General features: G+C 45.6%; 1 protein-coding gene across 5 annotated transcripts in view; it reads right to left on the bottom strand.

Annotated features, from left to right (window-relative positions):
* GYG2 (glycogenin 2) overlaps positions 1-18,662 on the bottom strand; it is a 36,606-nt gene that overhangs the window by 5,343 nt on the left and 12,601 nt on the right. For 4 of the 5 annotated variants that reach the window (XM_041741099.1, XM_041741103.1, XM_041741100.1 and 1 more), the window contains exons 4-9: positions 14,287-14,461; positions 13,113-13,275; positions 12,066-12,192; positions 10,406-10,628; positions 9,065-9,196; positions 529-633 (exon numbers count right to left, since the gene is read on the bottom strand). In XM_041741099.1, coding sequence (XP_041597033.1) covers positions 529-633; positions 9,065-9,196; positions 10,406-10,628; positions 12,066-12,192; positions 13,113-13,275; positions 14,287-14,461 — 925 coding nt within the window. The remainder of the gene's footprint in view (positions 1-528; positions 634-9,064; positions 9,197-10,405; positions 10,629-12,065; positions 12,193-13,112; positions 13,276-14,286; positions 14,462-18,662) is intronic. The other variant, XM_041741104.1, reaches the window with a different exon arrangement.

Below are 18,662 nucleotides of genomic sequence, written 5' to 3'. Positions count from 1 at the left end.
AGTGCCCATGAAAGTATCTTACTAAGCTCGTGTCTCAATGAGCATAGCAGACTCTGAGTTCTATCTTCTGATGATGCATGGTAACAGAAGCTCAGATTCATGAGGGCACATTTAGCAAAAACAAGGGTACGACCCATTGTCCCTTAATACTGATATTAAAGATGGATCCAAAATCCTACCAAAAAAATCTTTTTAAATACTGATATTAAAGATGGATCCAAAATCCTACCAAAAAAATCTTTTTAAAAGGGGGAATATGTGTTATGGTGATGTTACACCTTTGTCATTTCTAATGCTTCCTAAAGGGAAATGGACTGACCAAATGACCAACAGAAGTCTGAACAGACACTTGAGTCCTTTATGGACTAATCACAACACGTATTCGAGGTTGGGAAAACCATTCGGCAAGATCACAGGATGAAGAATAAAAGCATGGGGCATCTTCTCAGCTGTTCGACGGACACAGACACACCAAGAAAACAACACTAGGAGACACAGATGTGCGGGAGGAGTATAAATGAGGTGTACCGAGGTGCTCTGGGTCCCTGAGGAGTCTGCACATGGGGGGGAGGGTGGTGACAATGGGTCACACCTCACTCCAGCGGATGTCTCAAGTTCAGGCCACCCTATCGTCTGTCATAAAGAGAGAAAGAAAAGCACATTAGAATAACCCTCCTGCAAATATCTGAAAACACGCAAATATCTAGGTTGTTGGATTCCACGATACAAAGGCAGCACGACAAGGAACAGGTGAGGGGCAGACATGGCCAGGGTCACCAACCCCTGCGGCTGCTCCACTGTGTTGGGCTCACGCACTTCCGTCTTCCTTGTACGTAAGTGGAGACGCACGACGACTTCTCACCCACGCCACTGAGATGCACTGTGACTCACCTCCACTGAGGTGGGATATGCTTTTCCCACTCTTGCTCCTCACATGTCACATGAGGAACAAGATCCCTCCAACCTATTTCAGCTGAGGTTCCACAAGAAAACAAACCCCTACAGAGAGCAACTCAAGGGATTATTTTCCCCATGCGTCCAAGGATGGTCCATAGCTACGGTCCTTCCAGGTGCACAGGAGAAAATACAGGGCACTGTGGGCAATGGCTGGCTTCAGTGGGGAGGCCTAATTCTGTCTCAGGGAGCCACAGTGGACATTGAATGTCCTAGAAGAAGCTGGAGCAGAACAACAGGAAGATATTGAATCCCACAATGACTGCATGGAGCCCAGCATGCCTCTGCCACCAAAGCTGACTGGGACACAGACATAGATTTTTACCTATTTGGGGCTAATACCCTGTGCCTAATCAATTCATGGTCAGGAAGCAAGTTTGTGCCCACAGGCTGGGGTCTGTAAATGATCCAAAGGCTTCCGCAAGATTAACCTAATCACGTCTGCCACAGAGGCTAGAGAACGCTGACACATTGCCCCAATTCTCCCTGCAAACACACGCAGAAGTCATGTGGGCAGGCTGGGCTGCGCCTGTAATATCAATATCATAAGTGCATCCGGCATCTTATTTCCCCTTTAGGCAAGCAAGAGGCTGTAGACAAGAGTTTAAGCAGACATTTCAGAGGTGCTGTGAAGCCAAGGAACCCATAAATGATGAGGTGTTCAGGAGGGACCCGCTGTACACCGCAGGCTTTCATGAGGGACTCCACTAAAAGGAGGGGCAGAAATAGAGCGCTCTTACAGACACAGAAGCCCAATTTCACACCAGCTCAACCTCCCATGGGGTGTGGGCAAATCACCTCTATGAAAATTTCCTTCCTGGGGGGCAGGGGAGGAGCAATGCCCACTGGATGTTGATGATTCAAAACTCCCAATGACCCCTGCAGTTTCTCCATAAGCAATGTGCCGTGTGGTATCAATAATCACGTAGCACAGAGCAAGACAAGACCACATGAATGAAGAGCAAGAGGAAAAACAAAATCAAACCACAAGAAGCACAAGATCCACACGAAATCCCAGATATAGGATTTGTCAGACATGGACTGTAATCAAGTGTAAGAGATACTTTAAATGAAATAAAGGGACAAGTTGGAGAATTTCAATGAAATATGGAAGCTGCGCTATTAACATTTTATGTTAATTGGGGTTAAAAATAAAACAGCTGAAATGGAGTGTTGAGACCATGGGTTTCACGACTGATGAAATGCAACGGAAGAGAAGATCGATCAATTGGAAAATAGGCCAGTGGAATGAAGCATTGAAGGAGAAATGGGAGGAAAGATGTAGAGAAGGGAGTCATAGATGTGGTAAACATGGTAACAAGTCCTAATGAGATGTCATCAGAGTCCTAAAAGGAAAGAAGAGTGGGGAGAGGGAGGGGGAGACAGAGACATACAGAGACACAGAATGCGCAGAAGGAATACAGGCTCAAGCTACAGCCTGCAAGTAGGACAGATAGGGAAAATAATAAAGCCAGAGCTGTTGATTATAAAACAGATAATCAAAGCTCAGGAGAAAAATCTTAAGGGCGGCCAGAGAGAAGAGATAAATCGCCCTCAAGTGCCTAAACACAAGTCTAGGAGATGAATCTGCAGAGCGGTAATGGGCGTCAGGAGATGCAGGAACAACATCGTCAAGGTGCCCTCGTAAGAGGAACCGCCAAGTGAGCATTCTGCATCCCGGAAAACCTGGCCGCAAAACGAAGGTTAAGTAAAGGAATTTTCAGATATACAAGTGGAGAGAATTTTTCAGCATGAAGCCTGAATTAAAATGAATAATAATAATAATAATAAAATAAAATAAAATAAAATAAAATAAAATAAAATGAATAATAACAGAAGTTCTTTGAGGGGAGAAGGCAGCTGTTATTGACAGAATGAAACACAGAATGAAAATAAGATGACATAGGTAAGTGGACTTGGACGGCAGGAAGTGGTTACAGAATTAAAACAGACAACAACAGCACAAAATGTCAGGGGGGAAGAGAACAATCTGAAACCCTTCTGGGTTCTTCTACTTCCCAAAAGTCTCTAAGTCCTAAATACATTACGTTACATCAAAGTCAGGAATGACAATTGGAAAATCTCCAAGTAACCACTTAAAACGATCAAAATAATGCCACAGTGACATGGAAGTAGAGGCTAAAATGAAATAACTAAAAATACATTCGGGTATCCAAAGAAAGATTAAAAAGAGAGAAAAATATCTTTCAAATCGGTAATAAAATAAACAAACCAACCAAAGGAGAGATTTAAACATAAATATCCCAGTAATTGTATCAAATGTCAACAATCTACCCCAGTTAAAAGGCAAAAAAAAAAAAAAAAAAAAAAAAAAAGGAAATGGATAAAAAGAAACCAGAACCCCATTCCGAATTTTTTAGATAGTTCCAGCCTCAACATTAAGAACACGGAAAGATTGACAGGAAAAGGGCAGAGCAAAACATACCACGTAAGTACTAAGCAAAACGAAGCTTTAAGGCAATAAACTTTGGTAGAAATTATTTCATAACAAGACAAAGATGTGCCAAGACCATATAGTAACTTCACGCGTCTTGCTTCGTTAACAGCTTTACTGAAGTACCGTTTCCATGCTATAAATTGGGACTAACCTGTACAAATGGGCAAATTTTGACACAGTCAAGAGAGCAAACACGTGTCCTCGCCACAAGTTTTCCGCAGTAATCTCTCCCTCCTTCCTCCACCATCCCCAGGGGCCCTCTCTCATCTTCTATCTGACACTGTAGATTATTTCACCTCTTCTAGTATTTTAGAGAAATGGAACCACTTGGTACATATCATCTTTTTTTTTTTTTTTTTGTTCCGGCTTGACTCGGTATGATTACGCTTTGCACATCGGTTGCCTGTCTCCGGAGGGCATTCCCTTTCATTGCCGAGTAGCATTCCAGTGTATGGACGGGCCGCAATGTGTTCACACTCTGACGTGTTGATGGACACTTGAGTCGTCTCCAGTTCTGAGCTATTACACATCAAATCTGCTGTCTTTGTATGAACATACGCTTTCATTTCTCTTGAGTAAATACTGCAGGAGCGGAATGGACAGTTGACACGGTCAATGTATGATTGACATCTTAGCAAACTACGGGACTGTTTTTTCCTTGCAGGTGATGTAATGAGGTATGCAGAATAACCAAAAGGATCCAGGCAAAAATCGTAGGTTTTACAATAACACTATTTATAATGGCCTCAAAAACTAGGAATAAGTCCAGTAAAATGTATGCAAGATCTTTACTAGGAAAATGACCATATTGAAGGAAATTAAAGAAGATCTGTGGGTGGCTCAGCAATCGAGCATCTGCCTTCTGCTCGGGTCATGATCCCAGGGTCCTGGGATCGAGTCCCACGTTGGCTCCCTGCAGAGAGCCTCCTTCTCCCTCTGCCTGTGTCTCTGCCTTTCTCTGCAAACTAATAAATAAATAAAACCCTTTAAAAAATCTAAAAATAGAAATATACTAAGTTCATAGAGCAGAAGACTCAAACTTTGGTGATATTAATTCTTCTAAAACCCATCTATAGAATCAATGCAATCCTAGCCAAAATTCCAGATTTCTTTTTTTTTTTTTTTGTATTCCAAGAAACTGTGAAGCTGATCCTAATATTCATATGGAAATTTAAAGGAAATTTTCAAGAGGCAAGGAAAGAAGAAAAAAGTTGAAGTACTTGCAGGGACCGGTAATGAGACTTTTAAGGCCACAGTAACCATGGCAGTAATTATCGGTGCAAGAAAGGGAGAAATAAAGCAAAAAAATTGCGTCTGGAAATAGATTCATCCACATATGGGCACTAGACTGACGGCAAAGGAAACATGACTAAGCAGGCGGGGAGCAATGGTGTGGTCGATAACCCGTGCTGTGAATTAATGACAGACACCCAAGTAATAACAGTAATGGATGTTGACCCCAAACGCATTCGTTACCTAACATCCATCCCAAGTAGATGATGCGCTTCTGTGTAAAAAGTGGAAACAATAAAAATTCTGTAAGACAACGAAGATGATTATCTTCATGACCCTAGTTTATGGACAAATACCCTAAAGAATAAACAAAGGAAATACTAAAACGTGGCTAAACTATAAACTTCTCTTCGTAGAAAGATGCCGTTTGGGGATTGAAAAGGGAACAGAGTAGGAAAAAATATTAATACGTACTGTACTACCAAAAAAGAACTTGTATCTCGAATATACACACGTCGTCCAGACGCTAACTTAAAGAAAAAAGGGAAACTCTGGAGAAAAATGTTCAAAGTATTTGAACGAGCATTTCCAAAAGAGTCAAAGCTTGGTAAGCACCTAAGAACTGGCTCGAGTTAACTAACGTCATGCCAACCGTGCAAATTAAAAGCACAAGGATGAGCGCTGGGTGTTGGCAAATTGAACACCGATAAAAAATAAATGTATAAAAAAATAAAGTAAAAAAAAAAAACAAACCACAAGGAGATGCCCCACGTGCTCACCGGCACCTTGGAAGGTTGCCGAATGAAGATGTGGCGTCATCCAGAGCTCCCAAACCCCGCTAGGGCTGCAGCCGCTTGCAAAATCCTGGGCGGAATCTACTAAGGCAAGAGGGTACATGCGATGCCCTTTGATGTAACGACCCCCCCCCCGTTGTTAGGTGTAACGTCTCCAAAAACGCTTTGCAAGGGCAACAACATGCATGAACAAACAGGCTTGCCGCTAGCAGGGGGATACCCGTGTTACCCGAAACGGCAGCGCGCCCGTCAACACCGGAATTGATCGATTCTTCGGGTCTTGCTACGATTTGATAACACGCAGCCCATGAGAATAAATGAACTACCGACGCACTCAGCAGGACGAATCGCTCTCGTACAGATGCCGACTGAAAGAGACCAGACCCAAAAGTACATACTGCGGGGCCCCCCTTAGAAGGCGCTCGAAAGCACCCGCAGGGAAGTGGTGCGGGTCAAGGTCGGGAGAGCATTTCCCAGTGGCTGCGAGGGTGCGAGAGGTCCCTTGGGGTGAGTTTCTGGACCTGGATGGTGGCGATTTAGGACGCTTTTCACTCTGAAAATGCATCAACCTGTATACTTACCATGTGTGGCCCCTTTTTTTTACATGTGTGTTATCCCTCCACGAAAGCTTTTACGATAACAAAATAGGATGTTCTACGAAATCAGAATAAAAGCAACCAACAACTCCAAAAAAAAATAAAGGGCATTCCTCATCTTTCCATTTAAGTACATTTCCCCACCCAAGATACTGGAGGACAAAACACTTGGCTGTGAAGACAGTACATGGCGAATACATTAACTCATACGGGAAGAAAATGAGACATTTAGCTTTATTTTGGAAAACCGAGACCTTGTCAATACTGTTGCCATCGTTATATATAGAAAGGCTCCTATCTTCAAAAAGGATCCCAATTTCAGGACCCAGCTCTTGTACACTTTCAGGAATTTATGAAAATGATTTTATTTATTTATTTATTTACTTACTTACTTACTTATTTTTAATTTTAATTTATTTTTAGACAGGGTTCCAGCTCCACAAACTAAAGACCCAGGGTCAATGATTCAATACATGGCCGGTAGGTGGCAGTGATGATGCATAATTAATTCCCAAATAAGGAACCATATACTGTGAAAGCTTCCCTTCCTTTTTTATTCTTGTTTCAAATTTTTATTTAAATTCTAGTGAGGGCAGCCCGGGTGGCTCGGCGGTATAGTGCCGCCTTCGCCTTCGGCCCAGGGCGTGACCCCAGGGTCCCCGGGATCGAGTCCCACGTCGGGCTCCCTGCATGGAGCCTGCTTCTCCCTCTGCCTGTGTCTCTGCCTCTCTCTCTCTCTCTGTCTTGAATAAATAAATAAAATCTTTAAACAAATAAATTCTAGTGAGTTAAGATACAGCATGATTCTAGTGAGTTAATATAGTGCAATATCGGCTTCAGGAGTAGAATTTAGTGATGCATTATTAATGATTATTATTAATTAATTAATTTATTTATTTATTTTTTCAGCCCTTCCTTTTAGTTTTTTTATTATTTCTTTTAATAAATTTACTTTTTTATCGGTGTTCAATTTGTCAACATACAGAATAACACCCGGTGCTCGTCCCGTCAAGTGCCCCCCTGGGTAGCGTGAGGATTTCATCGCTTCTGGAGACACGTGCTCATCAGCAATCAGGCAGGCCACCCAGATTTCTTCAACCGTCAGTCACGGCAACGCATAATTCACAGACGGCAGGATGGAAAGGTGGGTTAGAGCAGAAGAGTGAAGCAGACACGCCGAAACACCACGTCACTACGGATCAAGGTCACACCTCCAGGGGGACTGCTCTGTATTCCTTCCCCCGGCCGCTTCCTCTCGCCATCTGCAGACACGCGTCATTGACCGCAGCGACCCACCATCTGGAGAGGTTCTCCAAGTCCGGGGCGTGGGGTACGGAGGTGAGCGGGAGCAGGGACGGCAGCCAAGACTAGAGTTGGGAGTCCCACAATTACTTGTGAGGACTAGTGAACTATCCTGAACGGGCCACACTCAACCCGCCTGGGGAGTCGCCTCCCGGCTACCGATCCCGTGGGCCTCGGGCTCAGACTCCACGGAGCCCAGGACGATGGCAGCCCCAGGCCCCATCTATAGACCCCACGGCCCGCAGGGTCACACGTTCAATGACGTTCCGTGATGTTCCTCCTTCCATACAGGGATTTGTTCTGAACCCACTTTTCTCCAATCTTGGGCTCTCTCCCACCATCTTCCTTCCCCCAGTCCTGCCCCTTGAGGATGGGGTGGGGTTCGCGGTCAGAGCAAACTTGCCGAAATGGCACCACAATCTTCCACCACGGATGGACCCGGCTGTCCCCGTGTCCGCTCCATTTGTTTGCGTTGACGTGAAATCACAACTCAAAGACTATTAGCGCGTGAAGCTGCCCAGACGAGGTAATTTACTCCACATTATAATAAAGCGTAGAGTCCCTTCCACAGACACGTTTCCTAAAATTTAAACACTGCTTGTTCCCAGTCTATGACAGTTCTGCCAACCCCGGATGAAGCACACAGAAAAATACAACGGCCCTTGAACCCACCACCCCGCAGAGCCATCTCCAGCTACAAATTCCTAATAATCTCGGTGAGGAATTAAGGGAATAAAACCGGCTTTCAACATGAGGATTCAAATTCAGAAACCTTTAAACACTGGACATTATTCCAACATATTCACTCAGCGATCACGGAAGGAGAAAGAACGGCCTCGTTTGGGGTTATCCCTTCTGCAAATAAGACCCGGTATTAGTTTTCTTCTCCGAGGAGGAGCACTCAGCCGACCCAGGCTCAGGAGAAACGAGCACACGGGTCAACACGGATCTGCAAGTCATAGTCTCATCAAGGGGGTGGCGAAAGCTCTTCGGCTGCAGAACTGTGTGGCCTGGTAGCTGGGCTCCAGGGAGATGCAGGCGACACCTCTTGAACTTGAATGTTTGGGGACCCCACAATATCAGGATGACACCCGACACCTGTTCTCAGGGTTTTAGCTTCCTGTGGCCGCTGGGACAAATGCTCACACTTGCTTCCCCTTTGGGGTGGCTCCAAACGATGCAGACTGACCATCTTGCGGTTCTGGAGCTCAGAACTCCGACACGGGTGTCCCTGGGCTGAAGCCAAGATGCGGGCCCAGTGGAGTTCCTTCTGGCGGCTCCCCCAGTTGCTCCATCTCCTGGCCTCTTCCTGCGTCCCGAGGGCCCTCCAACCCTGCTTGTGGCCACGCGCCCCTGACGCCAGCAGAACGCACCTCTTCCCGTCTCTATGTGGCCTCTTCCATCAGCTCATGTTCTATCAGCAAATCTCCCTCTGCCTCCCCTGTCTGAGGACCCTGGTGATGACACAGGGCCACCCGGAAAACCTAGAGTCATCCTCTCGAGGTCTTCAACCTAACCACACCTGCCAAGACCCCGTTTCCAGATAAGGTAGCGGTTTCAGGTTCCCAGGATTGGGACGCACACCTGTGAGAGCACCACGCCACATACGCCATGTGAAACGGTGCGACGATCTACACGAATGCAGGAGCCCCTCGAAGCCGGAGCACCCCGCAGACGGGGCCACGCCCTCTCCCTCCCCGGGAGCCCCAGGAGCTCCGGGTACTTACGTCTTCTGCAGGGCATCCCTTGGGTGAGGGTGGGATGTCATCCGTGACCACGGTCTGCTCCACAGGGTCCTCAGCAGGCCAAGGCTGGCTGGACCCCACTGCTGATATTGCACCCAGCTCCTCGACAGCAGCCTGCACAAAGAGGGATGCATCCGGTAAGTCCTCCTTACATCTTTTTAACTCTGGCTGCCCTGGGGACCCCAGGACCCGTCCAGTCCTCTATGAGGCCAGTGCTCCCCAACCCTATCAATCATCTGCACTCAATAAACATAAGCTCACGCAAGGAATGCACACAGACTTACAAAACCAGGCCCTGAGAACCTATCAACAACCTATAAATCTTCTGGGCCAGAGTCTGACACTCTGGAAACAAAAGCAAGCACTTCTGTGCCGCAGGACCGACACAGAGACCCCCAGGGCCGTAGGGTTCGTGGCCATGGGACAACTCACAAAGGTAATAAAACAGGTGACAGGTGGTCCTCCAGGAAGTTGCCACCATTCTGGCAAGAACCACCACATGGGTCACGTCTCCTAGACTTATTCCTCAGAACCACGTGACTCCACATCTTTCCGTCCTCCCCGTAAACTGTGACACCTTGCAAACCACCTGGCAGGAAATAAGTGGCAACACAAACACAAATAAACTCCTATTCCCTCGTGTGAAATGATCAGAGAAACTCCAAAGAGAAGCAGCCCCTAGTTCCAGCAAACAAAAACTGTGGCAGAGATTATTTTCAATTTGTATGGATTCTTTTCGGTTTGGCCGCATGGTACTAACACACGCGCTGGTAAATAACGATCAGGTAATAACCTTTTCCTGGGACCGAATTTCAAGAAGCCTCCTGCGCGGCAGCTGTATCCGTACTAAACTGGCTGCACAAACAGGACTATCGAGTGCATGAAGGGTTACCATTACATTTTTAAAAAATCAAATTGGTCTCAATCAACGGCTTCAAAAATCCTCTTGAGCAACGTCCTCCAAAAGCCACTTGAATTGATGATGTAAATTGGCAAGTATCTCCTAGAACAACATGGTAATCAATCACCCGCAGCCACTTAGCTGCAAGTGGCTCTTTCCCTGATGAAGGCGGCCAACTGAAATAATCTATTTATGCACGAACCCTCTAAATCACACCAACATTTTGGCTCATTAAACATTCATGATTTAGAGCCAGAAAAAAAAAAAAAAAACCAAACCAGGGTGTCTGTATCTTCGGCGTCCTCTATGAAATACGGCATGTTCAAACCGAAGGGAGCGTTCCGAGTAAGTACACTGGTATCGATCGCACAGAGCCTATGCCCGTCCTCAACTCTTGCTTTTAGAGGGTGTCGCTGGCTTACGGTGTGTCCCGGAGATGCGTGTTCTTCTTCATCCCGGAAGCCTTCGTAAAGGGGCAGGATGCTGTGCTGGTAGATTTTCCACCAGAGGTTAAGGAAGGATGTCTGGTGCTGGTTGGCCAACCCGGAGCCCTCCTCCAAAACCGAGCCAGTCTGGGGGTTGTACTTGTAGTTCCATGGCTTCGTGGGCCCCAGAAAGTGGACGACCTTCACACTCGAGCCAAATCTGAGGAAGAAACACAAAACTATCTACTTTGCACGTGGAAGTGATCACATGCATGCAGGAGGCACCCGACAACCACCAGACACATCAAAGAAAGCAGTACATGGACACTTGTCTCAACGCTACTAGGTGGCCCGGGTGGTAATTTCCCTTAATTTTTTTTAAACAATCAACATTTGGAGTACTTTGTTTTCTATCTACCAAGAAACTTCACTATAACCTATTGGGAATCCTCAAACCCATTTGAGGGAATCCTCAAACCAGAAGACTAAATCAAGAGTCTTACAAACATTATCGTAGATAGCCCAAAACATCATCTTAAAACAACAAGGACCCCCCCAAAAAATCGCTTTTACGGTAGACAACACTAGCTACAAACAAGAAAACTGGGTTCTCTTACAAGATTGTGAATTTTCTCCTCTCAACGTTTTTAAACATTTTTTCCCCATAATCATCTTCCCATGAAATTTGCACTGTATATCCGCATTCTGTATGTACATCTCTGCTTTATACATCAGAAAAAATAGGATGTTTTCACTCCCCAAGGACCCATTTCTGCTCCTTGGAGGCAATATGTTCGCTGTTAAAAATACATGCTTCTAGAATTTTTCTTTCCCTAGATTCTGCTCAAACTTTCCACTTTTGTTTATAACAACATCACCCACAGCAGCGAATCTCAAATGTTTTGGTCCTAAGACTTCTTGACATTCTTTTTTTTTTTTTTTTTAATTTTTTTTTTCCTTCTTGACATTCTTAAAACACACCGAGGACCGAGAGTTGAGCTTTGTTCACGTGGATCCTATCTGTATGTATTTACCATCACAGACAACAAAGCTGAGAAATCTGAAGACAGATTTAACCAATTCGTTACAAATCAATCCACCCACGAGATGTTGACGCCCATTTCATACTTTTTCGTGAAAAATAATTGTATTTTCGAAAAGCAATTCTCAAAAGAATGATGCTGACCATCCCAAGACTCCTCTTGCAAAGAAGCTGCTTTCTCTTATCTGCATCTGCGTTTAGTGCGTGGTTCTATTTTTTTTTAATTTTTAGCGTGTTATTTTACCACGTCATGGAATTCCTATAAAATCCGCCTGTATACTTACAAAAAAAGAAAAAATGATAAGAGAAGAAAAAAAATAACATCTTTTTTTTTTTTTTTTTAAATAACATCTTAGAATAACTTTTTAAGTCATCTAGACTCTGCAGACATTTGAAAGAATTGTGGAGAACCCGTCGGGGGTTCCGTAGGCCATACTTTGGGAACCACAACCATTAAGCCTCACTGCCTTGACTACCTATAATTTAAAGCAAGAGGCAAAGAGAGCGATGATCTAATTTGTTTTTGTCCCACATGCCAAAGGGTGATAAGGATTCTAGAGACAGGGTTGCTGGAAGGCACCAGGCACGGAAGGATCTAGAAAGTGGAGAACTTACCGCTTGAAAGCGGGGCTGTAGGTGTACGCCGTGTTGCTGCTCAAGTTATAGATGAACGGTAAGTGCTTGTGGATGTCTGCTGTCGACCAGCTACTGAAGAAGCTATTCAATAAGCCTTGATCTGCCCCTAAATGGTGAACGTACACCCAAGGAGGTTAATCGCGCACGGTCCAGCGCTTCCAAGGAATTCAAGACGTGTTTGAAGGGCTTAAAACGCACAGTCCCGCGTGCGGTCCCATTGTACTTCTTTTCTCTGAGCCCATTACAATATGATCGTTTGTCTCAAAAAGAATCGATCACCCACATCACTAATTTTAACAGTGCATACCCTCTCCAAAATTCTCCACTCATAACCCAAACCTTTGATAATTATACCCTAACATAGTCTCCAAAATTCTCCATTCTTCCCGTAATGAAGAGCCACACTGCTTTCCCCAACCGTGTTTGCCTGGTGGGCAACTCCTCGCCCTTCCCCAGAGACGATTCTTGGTCGGTGTATTATTTCCTTTTTGTGACAATAATTCTAGCATTTTCCGCATCTACTAACGCGCAATCAAGCCAAATATCGGCTTCTCGTGGCTCGCTTGACTTTATTCTACGTCAGGGGCTGGTCAAAGGAGGCTGGCATCCGTTTTTGTTAGTAAGGTTTTACAGGAACCCAGCCATACTCCTTGAAGCCTTGTCGGTGGCTGCCTTCGCTCTACAACTACACGGTTAAATATCTGCCCCAGAGATCGGATGGCTTGTGATGCTGAAAAAACTCTATTACCGGGTCTTTAGAGAAAGGTTCGCCTTCCCATTTCTGTATGGTCAGGATTGGGGAATCGTTCTTCTTACTCACTGAGGATATTTTCCTCAATGCGTTTGTCTGTCGCGTATTTAGTTACTGCCTTCACTTATCCCTCCCACCCCGTCCGTCCTCATGCTCCCACTCCCTCTTTAACTGATCAGTGCCACTCCCATATCCAGGGGGACTGAGGGTGAGGCAGGGGTATGGGCACTGGAAACGGCCCCCCTCCCACCCACCTCCAGCATCCCGTCGCTCACCATCAAAGCTGCCGTGGTCGGTGGCGTGCTGCAGCAAGAGGCCATGCGTCTCGAGAGACGGTTGGAAGACAAACACCCCGCTATTGAAGCAGTCCGGCCATCCGGGGTCGGGGGCTGCAGAAAACTCTGTCCTATCAAACAGCTCGTCGATGTTGGATAGCACCTGGCCGAGCAGAGCATGGGGAACCCGTAGCGTCACGTCTCTTACCTCCGGGATGCAGGTGACAAATGCAGCGGGAACCCGAGGGTGGCCAACGTGCAGTGATGGGAAACCTGTGCCCATTTTTTGGGCTGACTCTTTCTCTAGGGCTTGCTTTAGGAGGAGGAGAGACCCTAAGATTGCCCTCCGGTTTATTTCGAGTGATGGAACTACCACCGTCTCTGAAACTATTTTCTCAAAGTTCTTAAAATCCTCTAGCGAGCTCGCCTGGCTGTGTATCCTCTTTAATCTAGCAATCGTGAACAACAAACCTCTGAAAATGCACACGTGGGGAGGCCTGCAAGGCGGTATGATGTAATCAGTTGCCCTCTAGAACTTGACTACTGACGCCAGACCCCCTTCCGGCACCCGCCGCCTTGCTAAATTGTGCTCTGTTTGGAACAAAGAAAACGTGCCTCCAACCGCGTTACTGGCCTCACTTTCCTCTGAGCCTCTCCATCTTCCTAGAGAGCCGCTTTGACGCAACCAAGACAATCTAGAACGGATGCCCACACCCCAGCGTCATTTCCCATTTCAACTTTCCAATGGCTGTTTTTCAGAGTAGTCGTCATTGGTTCCTACAGCGTAGGCCACTACCCCAAATGACACACGGAGGACGCCACAGCCTAAGAAGCCAGGTGCACCAGTCCCATCAGAACTCTGTAACTCGATATGCAACCAAGGCAAAATATTTTTTCTAATTATTCTATTTTGTGTAGATGACATCACGTGATTATAAACCCCTCCTAGGGAAGGAGCAAAGCCTTCGAGTCCTGTAGCCTCGGGGGCAGGGTTACAGCAGTGCTAGTGCTATGTCATATCTAATTTTGGTCAATGCTGGTGATACAGATGCATGTTACCTGGTGGGAATCCACCTGTAGGAATCAGCAGCCTCCTTAAAAAGGGGAAGGCAATGTCCTTGAAGGGTTCCTCACCAAGTGGAGTACCAGGTCCTCATTATCCCTCTGTACTCACCAAAGTATCTGCATCCAGGAAGACACACTTGCTGTAATGGGTGAGGGTCCAACAGTGAAGCTTGGTGAGGGTGACCCCAAGCTCAGGCCTCTTCAGAAAGGCCAGGTGGATGTAGTCTGCACTGTCCATCAGGTTTACCTCGATTACTTCATCAAACACCTTGGAGAGGATAACCCTGGAAAAGACATAACACCAAGTACTAGGAGACCAAGGGAACATTCAACACACAGGACGTGCTGTCCCCTTTGCTTCATACAAACGTGAAGCGTGCATCCAAGATCCCATCAAACTCCGCGCAATCTTCCCATGGAGCTTTGCATCCGTTCTGCTCATCCTTAAATCTTATGCAAACTTGAAGATCTTGACCCCTATACCTAACTGTGTTAGGTAGGCCGATTCCAGTCATCCCTCAGAAAGGTATTTCTCTTTCAAAAATGCAGGGGCCTTGGGATGAATGCTGAGCCAGTAGAAACGGACAGATGTCCACTACGATCTCCATCAGCTTTTATTTTATGTATTCGAAACCTACATTGTTAGTAGCATACAAGTTCAGGACTCAAATTTTGAAAGACTGTACCTTTTCTCAAAATGAAATTTTCCTGTGTTCCATTATATATATATATATATGTATATATATATATATATATATATATATATAATTTTTTTTTGCTTCAATTCTACTTTATCATAGGCTGAAATATCTTGTAATGACAAAAAAAAAACACAAAAAAAAATTGAGGAAGAGCCAGAAAAAAGATGCAGGCACATCAAAAGGATACAGGGTGACGATCAGGATTTGAACAAGGGAACAAATAGGAAACCCAAAGTATAAAATGAATATTCAAGGAATATTTTTTCAAGATTTTATTTATTCATTCATGAGAGAGACAAAGCGAGAGGCAGAGACACAGGCAGAGGGAGAAGCAGGCTTCATGCGGGGAGCCCAACATGGGACTCGATCCCCGACCCCATCCCTGACCCTGGGATCTCGCCCTGAGCTGAAGGCAGATGCTCAACCACTGAACCACCCAGGCGTCCCCATACATATGTAATATAATCTAATCTAAAACTAACCTAACATCCATACTAATACTTATTAATTGAATAAGTAAATGGGGAAGAAGGAACAGCAATTCCTTACAGAAGGATTCCAAATTCTAAACACATTAGGAATGAGGGAAATAGAAAACCATCATTGGGTTGATGGGATGAGCACTGAGTGTTACACAAATTGAACTTAAATAAAATATTTCTTAAAATCGCCCTTTGGCTAACACCACAGTAATAACTGTAGCCGACACTGTTCACTGGTGGATGCTAAAATCAAGGGGTAAAGGTTTTGAGAAGAAACAGCACGTTTTCATAGGATGAAAGCAGCTCCCCCAAGATAACTATCAGTTACAAAAATCATAACCGCGGGATCCCTGGGTGGCGCAGTGGTTTGGCGCCTGTCTTTGGCCCAGGGCGCAATCCTGGAGACCCGGGATCGAATCCCACATCGGGCTCCCGGTGCATGGAGCCTGCTTCTCCCTCTGCCTATGTCTCTGCCTCTCTCTCTCTCTCTCTCTCTCTCTCTCTGTGACTATCATAAATAAAAAAAAAAAATCATAACCGCACAGATAGTAGCTCATCCATGTTTTCAAGGTTAATATCACCAGGGACAAGACACAGCAACATCACATACTCCTCAAAAGGATGCCCTGAAGAACGTACACCACCCCTGTGGACTATTTTTTTTTTTTGCCAAAAATTTATAACCTCGGTCTGCTAACGAGAAAATATGGGACCAACACAAGCCGAAAGAATTCCATGAAACAAATGACTAGTACTGTTCGAAAATGTCCGGATCATGACACGTAAGGGAAGAAGGAGAAAATGTTACATAGATGGATGGGAAGCCACAGGGCAGACGTGCTAACTAACGCCATGTGGGGCCCTGCCTGGGAACCGAGTCATATAACCACATCGAACGCATCTTCTACTTTCAACATTTTGTGTGGTGGTCGAAGGTGCCTCCTGTACACGTCCAGGGAAGGGCTGGCCTTTTCCGCTTATTTTGCTACGACAAACGTCTCTCTCTCCCTTACAAGGGTTTTAATGCCGTCACCTTTAGTATGATCACTGATCTACTCAAATGGAATCCTACAGTTTTTTTTTTCCTTATTTTTTTAAACAGTTATCATACTTTCTCTGTCTTCGTAATCCTTTTTCACCTTCCATTGCACGGATTAGATTTTTTTTTTTTTTTTTTTTGCTTCCATTCAACACATTTGCCACTAATGCTCGGGAAGTTGTACACATCCTTTCTAGTGTTCTGGTGGTTTCTACCCTCAAGCTGGCAGCACACGAATCTAAACTTATATTTTTGATTGAATATAAAGACAGCCCGTGTATCTTCACCCCTCTGCCGCCACCGATCACCTCGTTGTGGAATGCAAATCCCGGATCGTTTCCAAAATTATGCCTCGATCCTTTTACAATTAACTCTGAGTTTCACTCATTTACTCGCTTAGAGCTGCGTCTTTGTTACAGGATCTTCCTTGGATTCACATTTCACTTTGCTGGACTACATCCTCAAGTCATTTTGTTCCCGAACATCTTTGAGGGGTAACGTTTTCAAGCTCTTATGGATTTGGAACATCTTTTTTTTTTTTAATTTTTATTTATTTATGATAGTCACAGAGAGAGAGAGAAAGAGAGGCAGAGACATAGGCAGAGGGAGAAGCAGGCTCCATGCACCGGGAGCCTGATGTGGGATTCGATCCCGGGTCTCTAGGATCGCGCCCTGGGCCAAAGGCAGGCGCCAAACCACTGCGCCACCCAGGGATCCCAGGATTTGGAACATCTTTAATTTGCTTTCGAATTGCACTAATTTGGCTGAACACAGAGATCTCATTCCAAAACTACTTTGTGCACTGCCCGCCCCCTCCCGAACCACCTCGCCCCGGAAGGGTGGTGGGGAAACGGGTGAAATAGGTGACAGGGATCAAGAGGTACAAGCTTGTCGTTAAAAAGTGAATAATCACAGAGATGACGAGTACAGCACAGGGAACACAGTCAATCATACTGTCAGAATTTTGTACGGTGACCGTACTTGATGTGGTGAACGTTTTGTAGCGCACAGAATATTGAATCACCGCGTCGAACACTCGAAACTACCGTGATACTGTCCATCAACTATCACTTTCCTAGACACACACATGAAATTATTTTGCTCCAGAAAATTGGAGACATCGGCCGGCTCAACTCGACTGATGCTGAAGCGCTTTTAGCACCTTTCTCGGGTCTTGGGGCTCCGGAATGCCACCCTCGGCATCAACGCCTGCCTTCACTCATTCTGCTCGACGCTCACGGGGCATTCTCACAGCCGAAACAGGAGGGGAGTTATTTCCCACAGTCCGTTCTCTCTTTTGCTCTTTTTTGAAACTTCATTGTTAGGCAGGTGGTGGGGCTTCCGGGGCCTGTCCGTTGTAGCCCGGACTGGCTTGTAGGCTTGTGCCTTACGTTTTTCTGTGCTTTTTCATCGAACGGTATTGAAAGTACCTACATCTCTGACAAAGTACTATTTCATCTCCAAGTTTTCCCCTTATTTTTAACCCGATTATTTATGGAATTTATGGCATCCTTAGGGTTGTATCAAGATCCGGGAGCGGGGGTGTGGCGGGCCAAACAAATCCCACTCCGTGCCGCTACAAATAGACTGTGACGTTGGGCCTTAAATCCCTTTGTTCGGCGCTGCCTGTCTTCTCAAAATAAGCGCCTGGACTTGGAATTCAGTTTCAAGACTCCAATCTGTTTGAAGCTCTGAGCATATGCTCCTGGCTTTGCTTCTTTGCAGGAGAGATTACCCCACTCTGCACTTGGACCGCACAGCCCACAGCCCGGAAGAGCACAGTGGTGGTCGGCATCCACACCCACAGCCTTGCTCACTTACGGTCACCTGTCACTGTTTGTCACTGGACCACGGGGCAATGTTCCTCAGCCTTCCCAGGTTGCGAAGCCTATAATGGGTCCTAGAAAACCGAACTGGTTCTGCAACACTGAACCTTCTCAGGATTCCTCGATGTTACAGTTCATTGTGAGTGGACCAGAAGATTGAAGAAAGCGAGTGCGGACAGCTTTTACTGACCCTGATGAGACAGGAACGGAGGAGGGAATCATGTGCTCTTCTGGGATCCTTTTGGTTTTATCAGGACAGTTCTACCAAAAAATATATATATACATATATATATATGACTGCCCCCAATCACCAGGGTGACTGATGGGACAACAGGCAACCAAGAAAGACCTCGTGTTTCCCGTCTTGGTCCCAAGCGAGACACATAAGGACGTGTGTCCACCTCAGGGTCAGCTTTCCCAGCTCTGCGTCTGCTGGA

This window comes from Vulpes lagopus, chromosome X (genome assembly GCF_018345385.1).
Source record: "Vulpes lagopus strain Blue_001 chromosome X, ASM1834538v1, whole genome shotgun sequence".
NCBI lineage: Eukaryota > Metazoa > Chordata > Mammalia > Carnivora > Canidae > Vulpes > Vulpes lagopus.
The sequence above is the reverse complement of the archived record's forward strand: the minus strand, read 5'-3'. Positions and strand labels throughout refer to the sequence as shown.